The 22,841-nt window shown below is 44.6% G+C and overlaps 2 protein-coding genes across 2 annotated transcripts in view; one reads left to right on the forward strand and one right to left on the reverse strand.

Annotated features, from left to right (window-relative positions):
* BRD2 (bromodomain containing 2) overlaps nt 1-22,841 on the forward strand; it is a 66,013-nt gene that overhangs the window by 5,807 nt on the left and 37,365 nt on the right. The gene's annotated exons all lie outside the window — the stretch shown is intronic.
* Nucleotides 16,893-22,704, reverse strand: SLA-DMB (MHC class II, DM beta). Its single transcript, NM_001113707.1, has 6 exons — nt 22,416-22,704; nt 21,460-21,741; nt 19,861-20,145; nt 17,798-17,914; nt 17,610-17,645; nt 16,893-17,264 (listed from the first exon to the last, which is right to left on the reverse strand). The coding sequence occupies exons 1-6, from the start codon at nt 22,495-22,497 to the stop codon at nt 17,248-17,250; spliced, it is 819 nt and encodes a 272-aa protein (NP_001107179.1). The 5' UTR covers nt 22,498-22,704; the 3' UTR covers nt 16,893-17,247.

Here is a 22,841-nt window from a genome sequence, read left to right on the forward strand (position 1 = left end):
ACAGCAGATGCTCCAAAGCAGGGATGCATTTTAAACTCAAAATACACAAAATAATTTGATTTATGAAAGTGTTTACCCAGACTAGGATTATTAAATATAATTAGATTAAAATTAAGTTCTCTTGAATTTAACTTACTGAGTAATTCTCTAAGTACCACTGGTTTAAATTCTTAATGCCGAGGGGTCTTTGAAGTCTTTTTATAACCACTAATTTTTGGTCTGCATTTCCTTGATTTTTATTTTATAACTTAACAGAGACACAGAGGCCATTAAACCAGAATTATATTTTCCCGTTTCTTAATACAAAAGCATTTTAGGGACAGAAGAATATATATATATATTAGAAAACAAGACCTGCTTCTAAAGGGATTGCTCACTATAGGTAAACATCTTCAAAGCAAAAGATCTGTAACAAGAATTCTACAGAAAGCCAACAGTTACCGAATCATAAGTACACTGCAACAGGAAAAAAAATGCAAAGCAACCCAGAACAATAAAGTAATTAACTCTTATTAATATGAGTTGGTCAAGAAACACTGCCTGGAGAAAGAGACATCTGAATGGAATGTTGATAGATGGAACTTGGAATTTTCCAAGTAAGCAGAAGGAGGGGGACACATTCCAGGCAGAAGAAAACACATGAATGTAAAGGCATGGGGTCATGAATCAGCATGTTTTTTATAAAGAGCTATCATCAGATCAGCTTACTGGAGAATAAAGTGAAACAGAGAAACAGCGGGAGTGGGCGGTGGCCAGATAAAGCCCTCAGACACTGTGTTAGAGATTTGACGTGTTCTGAAACACGCAAAATCACCGAAGTTCTGAATGAAGGCATTGGAAATCGCGCTAAGGATGAGAGAATGTACTTAAGCTGTCTGGGATATGGAATTTACACTAAGTGTCGAGAAATAAAATGAAGGGAATCCAGGGAGAGGTGAGAATGTAGGATGAGTTTAAAGTTTCAGGTTCAAGGCATAAATGACAGGAAGTCTTTGAAATCTATTAGCCTGTCTCGCACTTTGAAAGGATCTTTTACCTTTGCATGATTCTGTAACATTGTGCATTGGTCACTAGAAATATCCGTTAACTCAGTGGGTTAAGAACCCAACATAGTGTCCATGAGGATGTGGCTTCGATCCCTGTCCTTCCTCAGTGGGTGAAGGATCAGGCATTGCCACAAACTGCTGCATAGGTTGCAGATCTGGCATGGATCCCGTGTTGCTGTGGCTGTGGCTGTGGCCGATTTGACCCCTGGTCTGGGAACTTCCATGGGCCGCAAGTGTGTCCCTAAAAAGCAAAAAGAAGGAAAGAAACGTGTTCTTAAATATCCCACAGTGGCAGACACGAGTTTCCCAGAATCCTAGTTTTCATTTGAAAGCTTAAATTTTATCATTGGCAACAGATGCCTTTTAGTTGCTTTCCTTGAAGTGACCCGTTCGTTCTTGAGAAAATGTATGTCAACTATCCAAGTTTTCTATCCGTCGTTTATTTTTCTAAGGGGAAAAAAAATCTATTCTATGAAAAAAGTGGCTAGTTCAGCTTGCAGCTCCGTGTTTTTCCTGGAGACAACCACTGTATTATGTGACAGAAATGCTTTATGGGTCCTTCTCATTTCATCACACAGAATATTTCCTAAGATATACTCAAGAATGGAGATATAATAAAAATTGTAATTTTGCTGCTTCATCAAGGACATTCTCTAGTGCCACTGACGTCTTAGAAACCACGACTGTGTGGTGATAGAGAATTCAGTGACTACTAATACAGTTCGATGCTGTTAGCCTGATTCATGCTAAAGCACCAGTTCTGTTATCCATTGTTGTTTTTGCACCATCAGTACAATGTCAACACATTCTTGCAGGAGAAGCCCTGAGATTCAGAAAAGGTTATGCAACATTGTTAATATTTTCAGCACCTCATAAGTTACTGTTTTCAGCACCTCATAAGTTACTGTTTTCAGCACCTCAGTGTTCGTGGCAAACATTTACATAAAATATCTTCAGTGATTAACTTCTGCTGATACCAATTGAGTGCAAGTGAAACGGCAGGTCTAATCATACTTACAGATCAGTCCATTTGTAAGGGAAAGGTATCATTTTTCAGATAAGATATTAACTCAGTTTTTATGTTTGCAGTTAAATCAGATCTTTCATTTAACAAGTTACTGTATGGTTGGAAAGTGGCAGTACTGTGCTTTCTTTCTTTTTATTTTATTTTTTGGTCTTTTTAGGGCTGCATCTGGGGCCCAATTGGAGCTGTAGCTGCCAGCCTACACCACAGCCACAGCAATGCACTTTCTGAACCGAGTCTGCTACCTATACCCCAGCTCAAGACAACACCAGATCCTTAACCCACTGAGCGAAGCCAGAGATTGAACCTGCGTCCTCATGGATGCTAGTCAGATTCATTTCTGCTGAGCCACAACAGGAACTCCAGAACCATATTCATTTTTGAAAATGTTCTATTTCATAGGACACAATAAGGTCAATTATTATCATCTATAAAGGTGAAGGAAAGATACCTTTTGACATTTTTTATATTTACAGTTTTTCCCAGCTTCATTGAAACATTTTCTTCCTTTACATAAGTTAAAGAACTTGCTGATATGACAGTTTCATATTTTTTCAGACACAGGCAACAGACATAGATGAGAAAATGGGTATTCTCATCTCCCTTTTTTAAGCCAACACTCCATCCTTAAATACAAGAAAATGTATTATAAATAAAATGTCCTTAATTTTAGAATGAAATTCAATTTTAAAACAATGCGTTTCAGAGTTCCCGTCGTGGCACAGTGGTTAACGAATCCGACTAGGAACCATGAGGTTGCGGGTTCGGTCCCTGCCCTTGCTCAGTGGGTTAACGATCCGGCGTTGCCATGAGCTGTGGTGTAGGTTGCAGACGCGGCTCGGATCTCGCGCGTTGCCATGGCTCTGGCGTAGGCCGGTGGCTGCAGCTCCGATTCGACCCCTAGCCTGGGAACCTCCATATGCTGCGGGAGCGGCCCAAAGAAATAGCAAAAAGACAAAAAAATAAAATAAAATAAAAATAAAACAATGCGTTTCATATAAAATTTAGAAAATTAAAAATGTTTTTGAAAAATATTTTTAATATTGTTGCAAAACAAGATAAACTTAATTCTTGATGCGTTTCTGTATAGAAGCAGGACAAACTTTGGGATTTAAAAATAATGACTTCTAGGAGTTCCTGTCGTGGCCCAACAGAAATGAATCCGACTAGTATCCATGAGGATGTGGTTCAATCCCTAGCCTTGATTAGTGGGCTAAAGGACCCGGCATTGCCATGAGCTGTGGCGTGGATCAAATATGCGGCTTGGGTCTGATGTTGCTGTGGCTATGGTGTAGGCCAGCTCCGATTTGACCCCTAGCCTGGGAACTTCTATATGCCATGAGCATGGCCCTAAAAAGAACAAAAAAAAAAAAGATGTTCATTGCAGCCTTGTTTATAATTAGTTGTCAGGGTAACTTAGACTTGTTCTTTCTCTTTTCTTCTCTCTTCCTTCCTTCCTTTCTTTATTATAGCCTATCATATTTATTTAAAATTATTTAACTATCTGTGTTAATACTGTGCTTCATTTCTTTTGTCCAGTTCATGGTTTATCTTTTGTGGCCCAGGCATTCCTCAGGAGTCTGGTTCATTTGGCCTGTGAGTTCATGTAACCTGTGAATTACTGGCTCTTTGGTCTTGGGACCACAGTCTGTGTCAGGCTAGGGTAGTTCAGGCTGTCTGGATGTGGGGAGTAGGGTACGGGGCACGCAGACCCTACCAACTGGAATGATCACTCTACTTTGCAACAGCTCAGCAAGAAACAACTCTCTCAGTGTTTCACTCCTACATCCTTAGGGGGTATAACGTAGAGAGAAGGTACTTTTGTTGTTTGTTTGTTTTTTGTTTCTTAGGGCCGAGCTCATGGCAACATATGGAAGTTCCCAGGCTTGGGGTCAAATCAGAGCTACAGCTCCTGGCCTGGGCCACAGCAAGGAAGGATTCCCCAACCCACTGAGCGAGGCCAGGGATCAAACCCGCCACCTCATGGATTCGTTTCCCCTGCAACACAGCGGGAACTCCCAAGAAGGCAATTTTGCAAGGTTGTAATCCGCAAACCCCTGGATCTGGATGGGGAGAGGATAGGGCTAAACGCCCAAAGCATTCACCTCAATGCTGCCTTCTTTCCTCTCATCCACTAACATTCTTGCCGGCAAGGAAAAAACCAAAGCAGTGGTTTTAGGAAGGGGAGGGGAGTGGAGGGTGGCGTGAGGAGAGACAAGCAGAGAATTTAAATTGTCCTTCCAGGAGTTCCCGTCATCGTGGCCCAGTGGTTAACAAATCCGACTAGGAACCATGAGGTTTCGGGTTCAATCCTTGGCCTCGCTCATTGGGTTAAGGATCCGGTGTTGCCATGAGTTGTGGTGTAGTTCTCGGACGTGGCTCAGATCTGGCATTGCTGTGACTCTGGGGTAAGCTGGAGACGACAGCTCCGATTCCGACCCCTAGCCTGGGAACCTCCATATGCCTTGGGTGGGGCCCTAGAAAAGACAAAGATAGATAGATAGATAGATAGATAGATATCTAGATAGATAGATAGATAGATAGATAGATTGTCCTTCCAACAGCTTCTCTCTGCCTTAAGCTGAGGCCACCCCCTCTTGCTCAGCACAGTCTAAAATACTGATTTTCTGCTTATTCTTGTTGCCAAGCTTTGGATTCTGCCTTGCTCTCCCTCTGTGTCCTCAGCTTCATTCTCAAAGGTGCTAACCATGCATGGACCTCTTGTTGAAAACGTGCATATGGGGGGCAATGAATTTGTATCTGTAGTCAATATGCATTATTTATGTAAAATGTTCTGGTCAGTGATTTACACTTCTTCCTATAACTCACTCTCTTCCTTCAAATTGTTTACATATGTTTTTTCATTAAAAAAATGATTCATATTTAAAAGATGATGCAAGACTTTCAGGAACACAGCCGATCCGCAAAGCAATAAAGAGAAATGTTTCCAGCATCAGGAGTCCTTGACAAACAGAAATAAGTGAACATATAAATAACTCAACTTTTGAAAGTATCACTTTTTTTCCCAATAGACATAGAAATGCATATACCCTGTACAATCCTGAAGTAAACTCACTGGCGAATGGTGGCCTGTAGATGTCAGCACAGACTCCAGCGAGGGCAGGAAGACAAAATCTCTATCTTGTGTTTCTTTCCCCTCTGTTCCTCATTTGCATCCTTGTTCTCTGAGCTTCCCTCTTAAGAGCCTACAGCATATACTGAAGCAGATTATTTGATCTACTTTTGGAGTATATTTTATTTTTTTTAATTTTTTAAAATTATTATTATTATTATTATTATTTTGCTTTTTAGGGCCACATCCACAGCATATGGAGGTTCCCAGGCTAGAGGTCTAATTGGAGCTACAGCTTCCGGCCTACACCACAGCCACAGCAATGCCAGATCCTTAACCCACTGAGGAAGGCCAGGGATCGAACCCACAACCTCATGGTTCCTAGTCAGATTCGTTAACCACGGAACCACGACGGGAACACCTTGGAGTATATTTTATATCCTGAGTTTTATTCATTTCATTCGCCAGTTCTGGCAGTCTAGGTTTGCTCTTATTTCTCTCTAAAGTCCTTTTTTTTTTTTTTTTTTTTTTTTTTTTGCTTTTTAGGGCTGCACTTGTAGCATATGGAGTTTCCCAGTTGCCAGGCTAGGGGTCAAATTGCAGCTACAGCTGCCAGCCTACACCACAACCACAGCAATGCAGGATCCGAGCCATGTCTGCAACCTACACCACAACTCACGGCAATGCCAGATCCTTTACCTACTGTTTGTGGCTGCGGATCAAACCCACAACCTCATGGTTTCTAGTCAGATTCATTTCCACTGCCCCACAACGAGAACTCCTCTCTCTAAAGTACTTTTTGTCTAGCGTAAAACTTAACACCATCCCGAATTGTTTTCTAAAGCACTGGTTTCCAGTATGAAGGGGAAGTACACTGCAGGAATGCACAAAAAGATCCTTTGGGGGTGTGGGAAGGATATATTAAAATTTCTATTTTTATTTATTTGGCAATTTAAGCATTCTCTACTTGTGCCTGTTATAGTGTGTATAACCACATCATATTGCTAGGACATGTGGACAAACTATGATAATTTATGAATAAATAAACATGCATAGATAGATAGATGCATAAGTGCTCAAGTACTCCCCCCCCCGAGTACTTTTTTTACTGAGAGGGCTGTCTTACTTCATTCAGGCAGCCATCACAAAATGCAAGCGACTGGGTGGCTTACAAACAACAGAAACGTATTTCTTTTTTTTTCAACCTTTTTAGGGCCGCACCTGAGGCATATGGAAATTCCCAGGCTGGGGTGGATTCAGAGCTAGGGCGGCTGGCCACAGCCACAGCGATGCCAGATCCAGGTCACGTCTGTGACCTATACCTCAGCTTGTGGCAACACCAGAGCCCTAACCCACTGACTGAAGCCAGGGATCAAACCTGCATCCTCACGGATACGAGTTGGGTTCTTAATCCACTGAGCCACAGTGGGAATTCCACGAATGTGTTTCTCACAGTTCTGGGGGCTGGGAGGTCCAAGCTCAAAGTGCCAGCATGGTCTCATACGGGTGGAAGCCCTGTTCCTGATTCAGAGCTCATGCCTCCTCACCGTGTCCTGAAATGGTAGGAGCGGGGGAGTTCCCCAGGGTCTCTTTTATAGGAGCGTTAAGCACTTTTGTGAGGGCTCCACCCTCACAACCTAAGCACCTTCCAGAGGCTCCACCTCCTGATACCATCACATTAGGCATTAGGGTTTCAACATGCGAATTTTGAGGAGAGAATGATGTAGCTATTTAGACCATAATAAGGGTTTTACGCTTTTTTTAAAAAATCTTTTTAGAACCACACCCAAGACATATGAAAGTTCCCAGGCTAGGGGTTGAATCGGAGCTGTAGCTGCCTGCCTACACCACAGCCACAGTAATTCAGGATCCAAGCCACATCTGTGACCTACACCACAGCTCATGGCAACCCTGGATCCTTAACCCACTGAGCAAGGGCAGGGGTGGAACCTGCATCCTCATGGATACTAGTCAAGTTCATTACCACTGAGCCATGACGGGAATGCCCTGCTTTTTTTTAGGTTGGACCACGATGGTTCAAATGTGTGTTTAGTCTTAGCTACATAATTGGAGTATATGCTCTTTCAGGGAATGCTGGCATCTTACTTCTTTTACTCTTGTATGTATAAATGCTAATAAATATTTATTGAACTCAACTGACCCTGGATTGCAGAGCAGAAGGTTGCAGGTGAGGGACTACAAGGATCTTTATTAGGAAAATGAGAAAAATTTCAATACGTGCTGTGAACTAAATAATAGTATTATAAGAAAGTTAAATGTCAAATATTATCGTTCTCCTCTGTTTATGTAAAAGAATATTCTTGCTCTTAGGAAATACACTGAAATATGTAGCAGTAAAGGGGTGTGTGTTTGCAACTTGCTCAAAAATCATTAGGAAAAAAAATTAGAGGGGCAGAAACAGAAAGAAAAAGAAAGCAAACAGAAAAAAATGTTTAAAATTGTTGAACCTGGGCAAAGTGTACTTGGGAATTCTTTGTACTATTCTTATAACTTCTCTAAGTTTGAAATTATTTCAAAATAAAGTGTTTAATTTTTTCATAAATAACACTCAAGTTAAAATAAAAATTATAAATAATAATTAGAACTGAATAAAAATTAAAATCATACATATGAAAATGTGTTAGATATGATTAAAGTAGAACTAAGAGGAAATGTTTTTACCTTTAACTATACTTATCAGGAAACTGAAAAAAAAAAAAAACAAAAAAAACAAAAAACAGAGATGTAAATAAGATGAGCTAAGCATTCAGCCCAAAAGTTAGGTAAAGAGAAAAAGATCAGGAGTTCCCACTGTGACACAGTGGGCTAAGAATCTGACTGCAGCAGCCCGGGGATGAGAGTAGGGGGTTAAGGGATCCAAGTTGCCACAGCAGCGGCTTTGATTCAATCCCTGGTGCAGGAACTTCCATATGCCATGGGTGGGGCCACTAGAAAAATAATAATAATTTTTTAAAAAAAGAGGAAAAAAACAAACCCAAGGAAAGAAGAAAGGAAATTATAAAGATAAGGATAGAGATCAATGAAAGAGAAAACTAAAAGCAATAAAAGAATTAATGACAACAAAAGCTGGCCTTTGAAAAGATACATATATATGTTGTTCCAGAAAAAAAAAGAATAGAGAACAAAATCTGCCCAGCTCATTGTACAGAGGAATTTTTATTGCAAAAAATAAATAAGGAAATATTAAAAAAGCAAATTCTGTGTCCATGCTTTATAAAAGTAAATACAACACCCTAAGTAAAATATTAACTAAATAAAACCAACAGTTAATATGTTCTTTCCTTCTTTTCTTTTTTTTCTTTTCTTTTCTTTTTTTTTTTTTTTTGGCTTTTTAGGGCCGCACAAGCAGCATGTGGAGGTTCCCAGGCAAGGGGTCGAATCAGAGCTACAGCTGCTGGCCTATGCCACAGCCACAGCAACACTGGATCCGAGCCGTGTCTGTGACCTACACCACAGTTCATGGCAATGCTGGATCCTTAACCCACTGAGCAAGGCCAGGGATGAAACCTGCAAGATCATGGTTCCTAGTGGGATTCACTTCCACTGTGCCACAACAGGAACTCCGATCAAATAGAGCTTATTCCAAGAATGCAAAGATGTTTCACATCAAAAAAAACCTCTTGAAAGGAATTCCCACTGTGATGCAGTGGGTTAATGATCCACCTTGTCTCTGGTTCCATCCCAGCCCTGTACAATGGGAATCTGGTGTTGCTGAATTTCTGTATGCTGAGGGTGCGGCCAAAAAAAGCAACAAAACAAAACAAAAAACACTCTCAATGTAATCCACTATATTAGGAGATTAGGGGGGAAAATAGATATAATGAAATAAATCAGTGTTGCAAAATTATTTTTAAAATTTCAACATCTATTTATGATTTTTTTTTTTTTTTTTGTCTTTTCTGCCTTTTCTAGGGCCACTCCTGCAGCATATGGAGGTTCCCAGGCTAGGGGTTGAATCGGAGCTGTAGCTGCCAGCCTACGCCAGAGCCACAGCAACGCAGGATCCAAGCCGAGTCTGCAACCTACACCACAGCTCACGGCAACACCGGATCGTTAACCCACTGAGCAAGGCCAGGGATCGAACCCATAGACTCCTGGTTACTAGTCGGATTCGTTAACTACAGAGCCACGATGGGAACTCCCTATTTATGATTTTTTATTAAAAAAAAACTCAGGGAGTTCCCGTCGTGGTGCAGTGGTTAACGAATCCGACTGGGAACCATGAGGTCGTGGGTTCGATCCCTGCCCTTGCTCAGTGGGTTAGGGATCCGGCGTTGCCGTGAGCTGTGGTGTAGGTTGCAGACGCGGCTCGGATCCTGCGTTGCTGTGGCTCTGGTGTAGGCCGGTGGCTACAGCTCCAATTGGACCTCTAGCCTGGGAACCTCCATATGCTGCGGGATCGGCCCAAGAAATAGCAAAAAAAAAGACCAAAAAAAAAAACTCAGAAACCTAATAATAAAGGGACACTTACTTAATTTAGTGAAGGTTGTACTCAAAAACCTACAGCAGGAGTTCCCTGGTGGCTCAGCAGGTTAAGGATCCAGGGTTGTCACTGCAATGGCTAAGGTTGCTGTTGTCGCTCAGGTTCAGCCCCTGGCCTGGGAACTTCCACATGCCATGGGGACAGCCAAAACACACACACACACACACACACACACACAAAACTACAACAAGGAGTTCTGCTTCTGGGAAGATGGAATAGACTTTATAGAAATCTCCCTGTTTCTCCCATTAAATGCAACTGAAAACCCCAGGCATTTTATATAAGACAAACATAAGATGACTCTGAAAGGTAGAGATAAGAAGGCAGACCATGTAGGACGCCAGGACCTGAGGAATGACCATCCCATCCATAGAAAGAAGAAGATAGCCATCAACAAGCCAGGAAGGAAGCTCTCACCAGAAATCAATCATGCTGGCACCCTAATCTCAGACTGCCAGCCTCCAGAACTATAATAAAATTAATTTCTGTTGTTTAAGCCATCCAATCTATTTTATTTTGTTCTGGCAGCTCCAGTAGACGAATACAGATTCCAGTAATTACATTACATGTAAATAGTCTAAATACATCAATTAAAAGAGATTGGTAGCGTTGATTTTGAAGAAGTGAATCAAAGATATGCTAACTACAAGAAACGCAGTTCAAATAGTCATACCTTGTTTTATTGCACTTCACTTTATTGCACTTCGCAGATACTGTGTTTTTTACAAATTCAAGATCTGTGGCAACCTTGCATTGAGCAAGTCTATCAGCACCATTTTTCCAACAGCATTATTTTTAAATTAAGGTATGTACTTTGTTCTGTTAGACACAATGTTATCATCCACTCAGTAGACTATAGTATAGTGTAAATATAAATTTATATGCACTGAGAACCCCCCCAAAGTTATGTGACTTGCTTTATTGTGATATTCTCGTTAGTGCAGTGATCTGGAACTGAACCCGCAATATCTTTGTGGTATGCCTGTACAGATAGGTTAAAATTAAAAGAATGGGGAAATATATGTCATGTGATCATTTATCAGCAGAAACATGAATGAGTTTACAATTATCAGATAAAGTAAACTTCAGAGTAAAGGAAATTATCAGAGACAGATTGGGACATTTTGTAAGATAAAAGGCACCAGTCTACCAAAAACGACATAGCAATCCTAAATATTTATCCATAAAACAACAGAGCTGCAAAATACGTGAAGCAAAAACTAATAAAACTAAGGAGAAATGAATAAATCCGCAATGATAGTTGTAGACTTCAACACAACTCTCAAAAATTAATAGAACAACTAGACAGAAAATCAATAAAGATATAATAGAACTCAGTACCATCAACCAATAGGATCTAATCCACATTTATCAACTATTCCTCCAACAACAGCAAAATACACATTCTTTTCACATGCCCATGGAACATATATCAAGATGGAATATACTTGGGGCCCTAAAACAAATATTTTTGATAAAGTTAAAATATTGGGGAGTTTCTGTTGTGGCACAGTGGAAATGAATCCGACTAGTATCCATGAGGATGTGGGTTCGATCCCTGGCCTTGATCAGTGGATTGGGGATCCGGGATTGCTGTGAACTTTGGTGTAGGTCGCAAACCTGCATTGTTGTGGCCATGGCATAGGCTGGTACCTGTAGCTCTAATTCGACCCCTAGCCTGGGAACTTCCATATGTTGCAGGTGCAGCCCTAAAAAGCAAATAAATAGATAAATAAATAAATAAAATAATGGAAATCATACAGTGTGTTCTTTGGCCACAATTGAATCAAACTAAAAATCACTAACAGAATGATAATGGAAACATCTCCAAATACTTGGAAACTAAGGAGTCATTTTAAAATAACCAAAGAGTAAGAGTCAAAAAATAAGTCTCGGGAGTTCCCATCCTGGCTCAGTGGTTAACGAATCCAACTAGGAACCATGAGGTTGTGGGTTCGATCCCTGCCCTTGCTCAGTGGGTTAAGGATCCGGCAATGCCGTGAGCTGCGATGTAGGTCGCAGATGCAGCTCGGATCCCGCGTTGCTGTGGCTCTGGGGTAGGCCAGTAGCTACAGCTCCGATTAGACCCCTAGCCTGGGAACCTCCATATGCCAGGGAGCGGCCCTAGAAAAGGCAAAAAGACAAAAAAAAAAAAAAAAAAAAAAGCAAGTCTCAAGTGAAATTTTCAAAATACATTACATTGAATTAAAATGGAAATAAAGGCATTCCCTTATGGCGAAGTGAGTTAAGGATCCAGCATTATCACTGTAGAGGCTTGGGTTGCTACTGTGGCTCGGGTTTGATCTCTGGTGCAGGCCCTTCCACATGCTGCAGGAGCGAGCAGCCAAAAAAAAAAAAAAAAAAGGCAAAGAACTTGAATAGACATGTCTCTCCAGATGATCTATAAATGGCCAGTAAGCATGTTCAACCTCACTGATCATTAGAGAATGCAAATCAGAACCACAGTGATGAAATACCACCATTAGGGTGGCTAATGTTAAAAACACAAGGGATTTGAACAGATATTTGCACACCCTTAGTCACACCCATATGCACAATAGCCAAGAGATGGAAGCAACAAAATGCCCACTGTGGGATGAATATTTAAACAATATGTAGTCTATACATACAATGGAACATTAATCCGTTTTTAAAAGGAAGGAAATCCTGTCATATGCAACAACATCAATGAACTTTAAGGACATTGTGCTGAGTGAAAAAAGACAAATACTGTGTGATTACACTTATGTGAGGTGTTGAAGAGTCAAATTCAGTGAAACCTAAGGAAGCTGGAGAGAGAGGGAAATAGAGGGTTGTGTTTAATGGGTACAAAGATTCAATTTTGCATGATGAAAAAATCGTAGATGTTCATTGCACAACAATAAATATGCTTAACACTACTGAAAGGTATATTTAAAGCAGTAAATTTTTATATTGATTTTTAACACAATTTTTTTAAATGGTTATATTTCTCTCAGCCAGAAATAACTGATTTGAAAATAAAATTACAAGAAGATAGCAATCAAAATTGCAACAAAAGCCGATTATACCCAGGTCACTGTGAAAAAGTGAATTTGAATAATAATAATAAAGGGAGTTCCCTTGGGTGCAATGGCCAAAAATAGATAAATAAAAAAACATCATAAAGAGCAAATACATCATTTGAATAAGTGGGGAAATACCCTCTGCTTTTGTGGGGGATGACTCATAGTAAAAAGAAACCAATTAGCCCCACGCGGCTTTATAGAATCAGCATAGCCTTGATCAAAATTCGAGTTTAATTTTGAGGAACTCAATAAATTTACCATAACATATATATGGAAAAAAGAAAGATTCAGAACAAGCTACAGAAACTATAGGGGCAGGTAGAGAGGGAGAATTGGCAATGAATGTTCCCCCAGGTCCCCCAGCAGGAAAATACAAACTTGTTCTGCCTCTTGCTGCCGAGGTCTCATCCGAGGCCAGAGGAAGCCCAAGCTTTGCATCTTTCAACCCCACCCCACCCCACTCCCACCCCCTAACCTTGGCTTCTTTCCTGCCGATTGTGGACGTGTTGACTGTCCTCCCTCTGCCTTCTGGTCTGCTCTCAGCTCTTCTCCACCCTGGCCTCTGCCCCGGGGCGGGCACTGACCTCCGCGATGTCACAGGCTTCCTAGCTCCCTGGCTTTCTCCCGCTTGGGAGGAGAGTGAGGTCAGGCTTTGCATTCCTGTGGCTCCCTCCCTGCAAAGTCACCGCAGGCTGGTGGTGTCCCTTGACGAAGGGCAATTGCAAGGCGGGGACCTGCCTTCCTATGGAGTTCTGAGAGCCCTTCCCATCCCCTGGGGTTGTGACGGCTCAGTAGCTGCTGGCTCCTGGTTACTCTACCCTTTGCCACCCTCTTCCTTGTAAATACTTCCTTGTAAATAGACCCTTCTTGAACCATCTAGGTTTAAGTGTGCCACCTGTTTTCTGTGGAGGCCCTGATGCAATGAAAGTCATTTATTTCTTCATTCACTGCCCCAGGCCCATCTGGCCAGGGGCTCTTGGCAGCCTCAGATGCAATGGAAAAGCAGCAGAGGAAGGGTCAGGAGAGCCGGTGCCCCCTGTCTGGGAGCAGCCTCTTTGAGTTTGGGGCCTCTCCACTCTGCAGCCCCTAGGGACTGGTCTGGCCAAGGGGTGGGTGGCAGGATGCGTCAAGAAGGGACCCCCCCCCCATGCCCTGCTCCAAGGATGAGGACTCTTGGGAATAGCAGACACTCCAGCCAAGATCAAGGTGGGGATGGAGTTGACGCCACCCTCATCTGTCATCTGATTCGCCTAGTTTTACTTTACTCTACCTGAGAAGGTCTAAAAATAATTTTCCTAAATAAACCACAAGATGAAATGCTGATCCCTGTCTGTTCCTCTCAAGATGAGTGTCCTTTATGGGTGGGGAGTTGGACTAGATGACCTTTAAAGACAGTTCCAACTTCAAGTTCAATTTTTTTTTTTTTTTTTTTGTCTTTTTGTCTTTTCTAGGGCTGCTCCCACAGCATATGGAGGTTCCCAGGCTAGGGGTCAAATCAGAGCTGTAGCCACCAGCCTACAGCAGAGCCACAGCAACGTGGGATCCAAGCCACATCTGCGACCTACACCACAGCTCACGGCAACACCGGATCCCTAACCCACTGAGCAAGGCCAGGGATCGAACCTGCAACTTCATGGTTCCTAGTCGGAGTCGGAGTCGTTAACCATTGCACCACGACGGGAACTCCCCCCCCCTTTTTTTGTTTTTTGTTTTTTGCCATTTCTTGCAAGTTCAATTTTTAAAACAAGACCTTGAGAGGAGAGAACCAACTGTGCCACTTAGATTAGAAATAACCCCAAAGCCCAACTGTCTCTCTCTCACACACACAAACACAAACACACCCCTTCTTGGCATTTTGTCATGTGTAACGTTCTACTCTCCTCGCACAGTCCTGGAGGTGGCCCATCATTACCTTACATTCTGCCTTCCTTCCAGGTGCCCCTCACTCGCCTGTGTAACAACAGACACATCCTCCCTTTTCTCTCTCTTGTAATCTGGCCTCCCGGATCCCAGGAGACTCATGTGGCGGTTTTTCTACTCTCTATCTGGAAGGGGACAGAAAACAAAAACCTCCAAGTTTCGGGCAGAGAAAAGGTTGTACGGGCTCTCCAGAAGGGGACAGGAAGCTCTCCAATTAGCTGACCCTCTCCCCCTCCCCCTGGGGTCCTGTTGCTTGGATTCTCCCTGCTCAGACCAGACCCAGACCCTTTGGAGGTGCAGCGTCTCCTTCAAAATTCACCAGGCACCCCCAAGACCCAAAGCTCCACCCCAGAGGAGACTAGAATTTCAGAAGGAATTAGCAGAAGGATTGGACAAATCAAACAAAAACAAGAATAGCAAATGGAAAAGTGAAAATGAAACAATATGACAAGACCTCAAACAGCAAGTTCTTAAAGCAAGCACAGAGTGGAGTAGAGGTGGAAGATTATTTTCATGACATACAAGCTAATTAATTGAATGCTATATACAAACGTTAAAAGACCAAACATAAAACTGATAAAATCTGTAGAGATTATTTGCTGAGCCCGAGCTTACTGGTCAGCACTCCACATCTTCCTACCTTATATGGCCCTGCTCAGACAACAGCCCTCTTGAACTCCTGAGCATTTTCCCTCCCATTGACTTCTTCACTAAACTGCGTCCAGAAGAGATGCCCTGATCACAAGCATGCTTCTGAGGAAACCAGGGATGTGGTGGAAATCGGGTTATTGTCTGAGCACCCACTTTGGGTATCAAGTCTGTATGAACAGAGCCTTGCCCACCCTTCTCCAGGTCCCCATCTGCATAGAAACCATGTGAGGATGAAGGCTCCCAACCCTGTGACCACCCCTCCAAACACCCACCCAGACAACCATGCAGAGGTGCACGTGGGAGGAGGCCACCCACAGTCTGTCTTCTGACCCCCCTCCACAGCTCATCAGATTCTGATCTTATGCTTTCCAGACAGACACCCACACACAGGCACGCATCCTTAACCCCTTGTTCTCCCTCCACAATTCTGTTAGGGGAAACTCCTCCAGGACTTGTATTCATGTCTGGTTTTTGTTTCCATGTGTGGGCGCGTGTGTGTTTTGATTGTTTGTTTTGCTGAAGTCCAGTGTCCAACCCTTAATTCCAGACAATTCCACAGCTCTGTTTTCCGTGGCCAGCAGGTGTCGCCCTTCCCTGGGAACAATCAGCGCCTCTCCTGCGGTGTGCCATCCAGCCCCTCGCCTTGGATGCCCCTTCGGTTTGTGCGAGAAAATAGAAGGGGGGCTCTAAAGAGCGGGGTGCTCACCAGCAGGAGGGTCCTTCGAGTAAAGCAGCCTAGTTACTTCCAGCTCAGGTAGACGAACATCCTGTAGAGAACTTGCTCTTCGACCTTGGGCGAGTTATCCAGCCTCTCTGACGCTCACTTTCACCCATGACTTGGGGGAAGGCAGTCTGTTCCAACAGCGGGTTGTGGTGCAGAGTGAATGAGATACAACACAAAGCACTTAGCCCGGTGCCTCTGTCATAAGAAGCCCTGAGCTATGGTCCCGTTCCCACCTAGGAGATGAAGAAAATAACTGCCCAGAACTCAGAGCTGAAGTTAGGCTCTGCCCCCAGAATCCTGACTAAGGGTCTGCTTCAGAGCCGTGATGAGGATCAGATGAAATGATGCCTGTAAAATGATACCTGGTAGAATGCCTGGCCCAGAAAGTTCAGTAACTGATAAGAGTTGATATCACTACTGTGGGCTCGCAGTGTGGCAGCGTGCCAGGTCATGTTCTTAGCCCTTTACAAGTATGAACTCATTTAATTTTCATTAAGATCCCTGCTGAGCTAAGTAAACTGTTAATCTCCTACTTATCTCTTACTCTGTGACTCCACCCCACCACAGTTTTTTAGTTTTTGTGTTTTGGTTCTGGTGTTGCATGCAGTGGCTCCATGTGGGATCTCAGCTTTCCAGACCAGAGATCGAACCCCGGCTGCAGCAGTGAAAGTACACTGTCCTAACCAGTAGACCTCCAGGGACCTTCCTCCCTTGTTCCACCACCATTTAATGTCTTCTTAAGAATTATAAATCAGAAAAATACCCCCAATTCTGTCATGTTTAGATGGGAAAATGGGAAGAAACACTGAATCCTTTACCCAAGTAGGAGAGAATGAAGCCCAGCCCCTAACTCTGCCAGTAGTCCCTCCCCCATGGCTCAGGAAAAAGCATGGAAACACCAGATTTCCACCAGAGTTTATTCCTCAGAGATGGTTACCGGCGACTCACTGCCCTCTGTGGCACAGGGGAACCCCCAAGAGGGCCTTCGCCCTTCCTCCCCAAATGATATTCCCCTCAGGTGCATAGCCTTGGGCTCCAGCTATGTACAATAACTAGGTCACAGAATATTCCCAGGAATGGTTCCCGCAAGTGGTTAAGGTTTACATAGGGGGAACTGCAAATTTTAAAGAACTGAAGAGAGAAACCAGAGGACCCAAGAAACTGTGGAGGGTCTGAGGATGTCAGCCAAGGGCACAGCAGCATCCATACGAGACCAAATTGCCTTCTCACAGGGAGTGGAAGTGGCAGGACTCCGCCTCTAGGAAATGTGCTGACCTGCAGAAGAAATAAAAAGGAGAGAGTAAAGCTCCAAACCAACTTGACGCCATCATTTGTCCCTATAACCATCCATGCCAGACCCCTGAATACAGTAATACTGAAAATTCTAGCTTACCCAACACTAATAATAAGGAGCCACCTTCAGACCCTCCGTTGCGTTGAAGGGGAGGGTGCAGGCTCTCCTCTCTCCTGCTAGTCCCAACAATGGCAGCTTGAGTCATGCTCTTAGCTAAACCCCAGGGGAAGCACACCCCTACGTATACACCATTAGCTGGACCCAGCGCTGACTCCCTCTAACTCTTCCCCCCTCCGAGGGACCAAACAGACCAACAGAGACGTTACCTTCTGGATAAGTGGTCCCCGGGAGGAAAATGTAGCCTAGGAGAAGAAAAAAATATTTGAGTAGAGGACAGTCTTTGTGGATGAAAATATCGGGTGTTATTTGCAGCAGACAGGGTAGCAATGGGAGAACCAGTCACAGACAGACAGTGAGCCGAGACTGGGATGGGGCGCACGGGAGCATCACTCACCTGGGGCAACAGATCTCTGGCAGCTGAGCAAACCAAGGGAGAAGATGATGAGGCCCAGGCCCAGAGTCGCCACAGACACAGAAATCTTCACTGTCTGCACTGGGGACAGCCCAGAAGCTGCAAAGATAACAACTTCCTAGAACCAATTTCTGTGCTCATTCCCAGGTGACTTCATTTACTGTGACCTCCACTTAGCAGGTTCCCAGACGCTTGCTCCAAGTCTGGCTCACACCAATCCAGTGCCACGGAGATGGCTTTCCTCAAAACCCCCATCCCGTGGATCTCTAGCCTAGAGTAACGGCAGGGAACCGCCCTCCCCAGGGCTGGTAACCTCCCTGCCAGCTCCTCTCTAACACGATGGGGCCTCTCCAAGCATCTCCCCCCCCCACCCCCCGCTTTTTAGGGCCACACTCTCGGCATATGGAAGTTCCCAGGCTAGGGATCAAATCGGAGCTACATTTGCTGGCCTACACCACAGCCACAGCACCACAGGATCCAAGCTGTGTCTGCGGCCTGCACCACAGCTCATGGCAATGCCAGATCCTTAGCCCACTGAGCGAGGCCAGGGATCAAACCCGCAGCCTCATAGTTCCTAGTCGGATTAGTCTCTGCTGCACCACAACGGGAACTCCTTAAAGCTTCTTCTTTTCTTCCTTCACCCCAAAGGCACCCGCACCGAAGAATAGAGTTCTTTGTTCCTCTCTCCATTTGCCCACAGAGACCATATCTGCTCTCTTGACTGCTCTGAGCATTTTCCTATTAAATTGGCTTTCCCCCATCCTAACTTCCGAGGGTTCCATTCCGTGAGTTATCAGAGTACCTGTGTCTCCTGCCTGTCCACATCCAGTTTTGCCATGTGCTCTTCCAGAATCTGTCTCCACCTCCCTCCACAGCCCCCACCTCTGGGAGCTGGTCCTACTCCGAATCCTGCCCTCTGCCCCCCTAATTTCTTTCCACTAAAGGGAACATACCATCACCAAAGGCCACTCCCTGTTCCTGATGTGAAGGAGAATTTCCTGGGACAGCTCAGGTGAGCCTGTGGGATCCTCTCCCTGCCCCTCAGGCCCTTCTCAGCTTCCCAGCAAGACAGAACACGTCCCACAGAGGGAGGCCTGAGATCCTGTTTCCTAGGCTTTGTTTTTTTTTTTTTTCTTTTGTCTTTTTAGGGCCACACCCAAGGCACATGGAGGTCCCTAGGCTAGGGGTTTAATGTGAGCTGTAGCTGCTGGCCACAGCCGTAGCCACAGCCACACCAAATCTGAGCCGAATCTGTGACCAACATCACAGTTCACGGCAACATCAGATCCTTAACCCCCTGATAGAGGACAGGGATCAAACCCGCGTCCTCATGGATAGTCAGGACTGAGCCAGGACAGAAACTCCTTTTTTTCTCCCCCTAGCCTTTTGCACCCTCCCTCTTTCTCATTTCTTCCTCTTTCTCTCTCCCAAGGATCCCCAAACCCACAGGCAACTTTTCTCATTTCCTTTAACTACTTTCAATCCTGGGGTTCAAACAGCAGTGATCAGCACCTTGTGCCCTAGCCCCCAAGCAGGCACACCAAAGTTTCTGCCAGTCTGGCTTTTTCCTCCCTGACAGTGCGCTCCAAATTCATTGCTGCCCCCACACCAAGAGAGAGTCCCCTTTCTTCATGCAATTCCCATTCCTGACCTGACAAGAGAATAGTTGAAATCCGAGGATCCTAGAACATTGCATCACTGCGTGTTCTGAAAATGTGGTTCCAAAATCTACATCCTCTTTTGAGGACAGTCATGCTCCCCACCCACCCTCAGACAAGCACATAACATCAACCACAACACCATAGCAACAGCAACGATAACTAACCCTTTTCATTTCTACATCCCCTTGTCCCGCCTCTGGACACAAACCCTCCATAAGTCCCCCAGACTCCTCCTTCTCAGCATCTCCTTCCTGCTCTACCATAAACCGTGGCCCTTCCTACATCACATTCCTTCTGCCGAAGTATTGGTGTTCTATTTGCAACCACCGACTTGCATTCATTCTCGGTTGTGATGCTGATTCCTCCCCTGTGCCACCCACTTACTCCAGTCCTGAAGGATGGGCTCAGGAACCCCAATGTGCTCCACCACACAGGTGTAGGTGTCCCCGTAAGAGGGGGTTGTAGCCAAATGGGAGACGGTCTGGTATGTCCAGTCTCCGTTGGGCTGGGTGATCATATGGGCCTTGCCATGAGGAAGGACTGGCTGCCCATTCTTCCTCCACGTGATGATCACATCAGCTGGATAGAAGCCCCACACATAGCAGGCCAGCATCACAGACTCCCTCGTGTTAAAAGGAGTGGTTTTGGCCACTTGCACAGACGGCGGCTCTGCAAGGGAGGAAAGCATCGTCATGAAGAAGGGCAACACTCCGGCTTTTCCTCCAGCCTGGTTTCTTTCCCACTTCAATTCTTTGCAGACTTTTGCCAACTGACCCTCCCCACCGCCACCTCATTCCACCCCACAACTGGTGGAAAATGAGTCAGAATAAACTCTCACTCGGCTCTTTCTTTCCTCCCATTCCATTACTGCTGCTTCCTTTCTTTTCTCCTCCAAAATTATGTTCAATCACAGTAAGCAGAAGCCGGGTCTGAACTGCAAGCTGTTTTCAAAAGTCACTGTGTTTATTTCAAGTACATAAGCTAATTGTCCAGCGTTCTAGGTTGGGGTTAGCAAAAGTAGGAAGACACTCTTGTCCTCAAATTGCATTTAACACATTAGAGTGCTAAATAAAGCTCTTTCCCCCTTGCATAGTTTAAGGAAACAAGACTAACTCAAGACTAACTCTCTTAAACTTGGATTAGGATAGTCCAAATTAATGAGATGGTTAATACTGCCATCTTTTAATAGTTTATTCTTCTAGATGATCCTTCTGCTTGCTTTGTTGTTTTTCAAACAAGATCTTAAATAAAAATCCAAGATATTGTGTTAAAATGCAGATTCCCTAGCCTGCAACCCCAGATATTTTCACTTGAGCTGCAGCGGTACTCAAGAGCTTGCATTTTTACAAGCACCTTCCCCAGGGAATTCTGAGAAATCACATCTTAAGGCACAATACCACATCTTAAGGGACAAGAGAATTTCAAGTTTTCTTTTTTATCACTTTCAAGTAATTCTCAATGCAAGTGACTAAGGGTGAAGAGTATGCATCCGAATCTCCTGGGAGGAGATTCCAAATCTCCAAATATTCCTGGGCCTGGGCCCCTCCCACACCTGGAACATCAGAACCTGGAATACAGAGGCAGGAACATTTGGGGAAAAGCCATTCTGGTTATTCTGACAGTTCAACCCTTGGTTGAACTTGGATCTGCATCTGTTTTGTTTGTTTCATTTGAGGCGGGGGTTGTTTTTTTGGATCTGCTTCTTGAGATGCCCTAACTAGAAGGAAAGCATGCTTTACTTTCTGCACTTAGCACCTCACTGGCTCAAACATCACCTCCTGCTCTTCATCCTTGCCCTACCTTCGTCAACCATCTAGTTTCCCCTAAAGGGTCAACCCTCCCTTTTTCTACATCCCAGGTCTTCACATTTTCTGCCTCCCTCCTACCTAAATCTCAAACCCTCTGCCAGCTGAGGGAATCCTTCCTGGCCTCCCCTCTCCTAACCGTGCTTCCTAACAGCCCTCGGCTCCCCTCTCTCCTTACGTGTCCTGTGGGTCAGTGATTTCCAGAAGGGTTGGGTGTGTGTGGCACAGTTCTGGAGCCCATTGGACAAGCGCTGGAGCAGTTTTTCCTGCTGGTTGAGGTAAACAGAGAAATATGTGGCCAACGCATTCAGCGCTCCAAATTCACAAGGGACCATACGGGTCTCCTGGGGATCCCAACAGGTCAGCAAGTCCTTGTTGAAGGAGATGCAATACGTGAAATCCTGTGGAGTCCCCTCATCATCCAACAGACAGGTGCTTTCCACGTGGGCCACAAAGCCACCTATAGGAGCCAGAGAAAGGGGGAGCTTAGGTCATAGTCCTCTGCAGGGACCCCAAGCCTCTGTTACACTCAGTGAGTGCGACACAGGTTTCCCAGCTGAGGCAGCACCTGCAGACCAAGGTTGGGTACTGGAGTCTCTGAGAGTCTCAATGAAGGGACTATACGGTACTAGCAGAGAAGCTTGTCTATCCCATTTCCTCTACATGTGAGACTAAGTATGGCACAGAAGTGGCTCAAAATTCTTGCATGTTTAAACAGGACGATTTACCCAGGAGAAGACCTTTGATAAGGCAAATTATTGAGTGAGGGGGGAAAAAAAGTCAAAGGAAAGAGTCAGCCTTGTTTTGTGCCAGATGTATTATTAAATATCATGCCACATGTATTTAGGAAGCACTCGTGATGTGCCAGGCACTGTGCTAGGAGTTGGCGGTGCAGCAGTGAACAGGACAGATATTGTCACTGCTGGCCTTCCTGCAGGAGATTATCTATTACACATGCAGTTATACAGCTTAATTACTACTAAAATTGCTACAAAGGTACAGTGCAAAGGCCTATGTAAGGGGTATGTGATAGGGAGACAAATTCATTGGGGAGGGGTGTCTGAGTCCAAAACTGAACCCCGTTACCCAAAAGGAGCAGAGGCGGGGAGGGTCCCAAAGAGGTAAAATCCTTACCTGCTCCGGTGCAGCCCAGGCTGAGGCCCAGGAGCAGCTGCAGGAGGGCACTCATGCTCTGCTCCGGGGAGATACAGGGCATCCGGTCCCCTGGACCCGCTCTTCCAGGGGCCCTGGGTCCTTGCCTGCCCCCAGAAGTCCCAGCCTGGATAGATGATCTCCAAACACTGAGCGGGAATATGGTGTTGTCCTGGTCCTTTGGTGCTCTCTGAATGAGTGATTTGGAGCTACTAAGCCCTTTGATACTAAACTGGTCCCTTACAAACTCGCCTCAATCCGCGTCCCAGACTGAGAATTGTCAGCTTGGCGAGGTAGGCGGGAACAAGGGTAGAGACCAATCGCGGAGTGCCTCAGCCCAGCATCATCAGTTACTAGGTAAATCTCATCCTGCCCTAGGCTTGAAACAACTCCTAGTCTCTCAAGTCT

This window comes from Sus scrofa, chromosome 7 (assembly GCF_000003025.6).
Source record: "Sus scrofa isolate TJ Tabasco breed Duroc chromosome 7, Sscrofa11.1, whole genome shotgun sequence".
NCBI classification, from domain to species: domain Eukaryota; kingdom Metazoa; phylum Chordata; class Mammalia; order Artiodactyla; family Suidae; genus Sus; species Sus scrofa.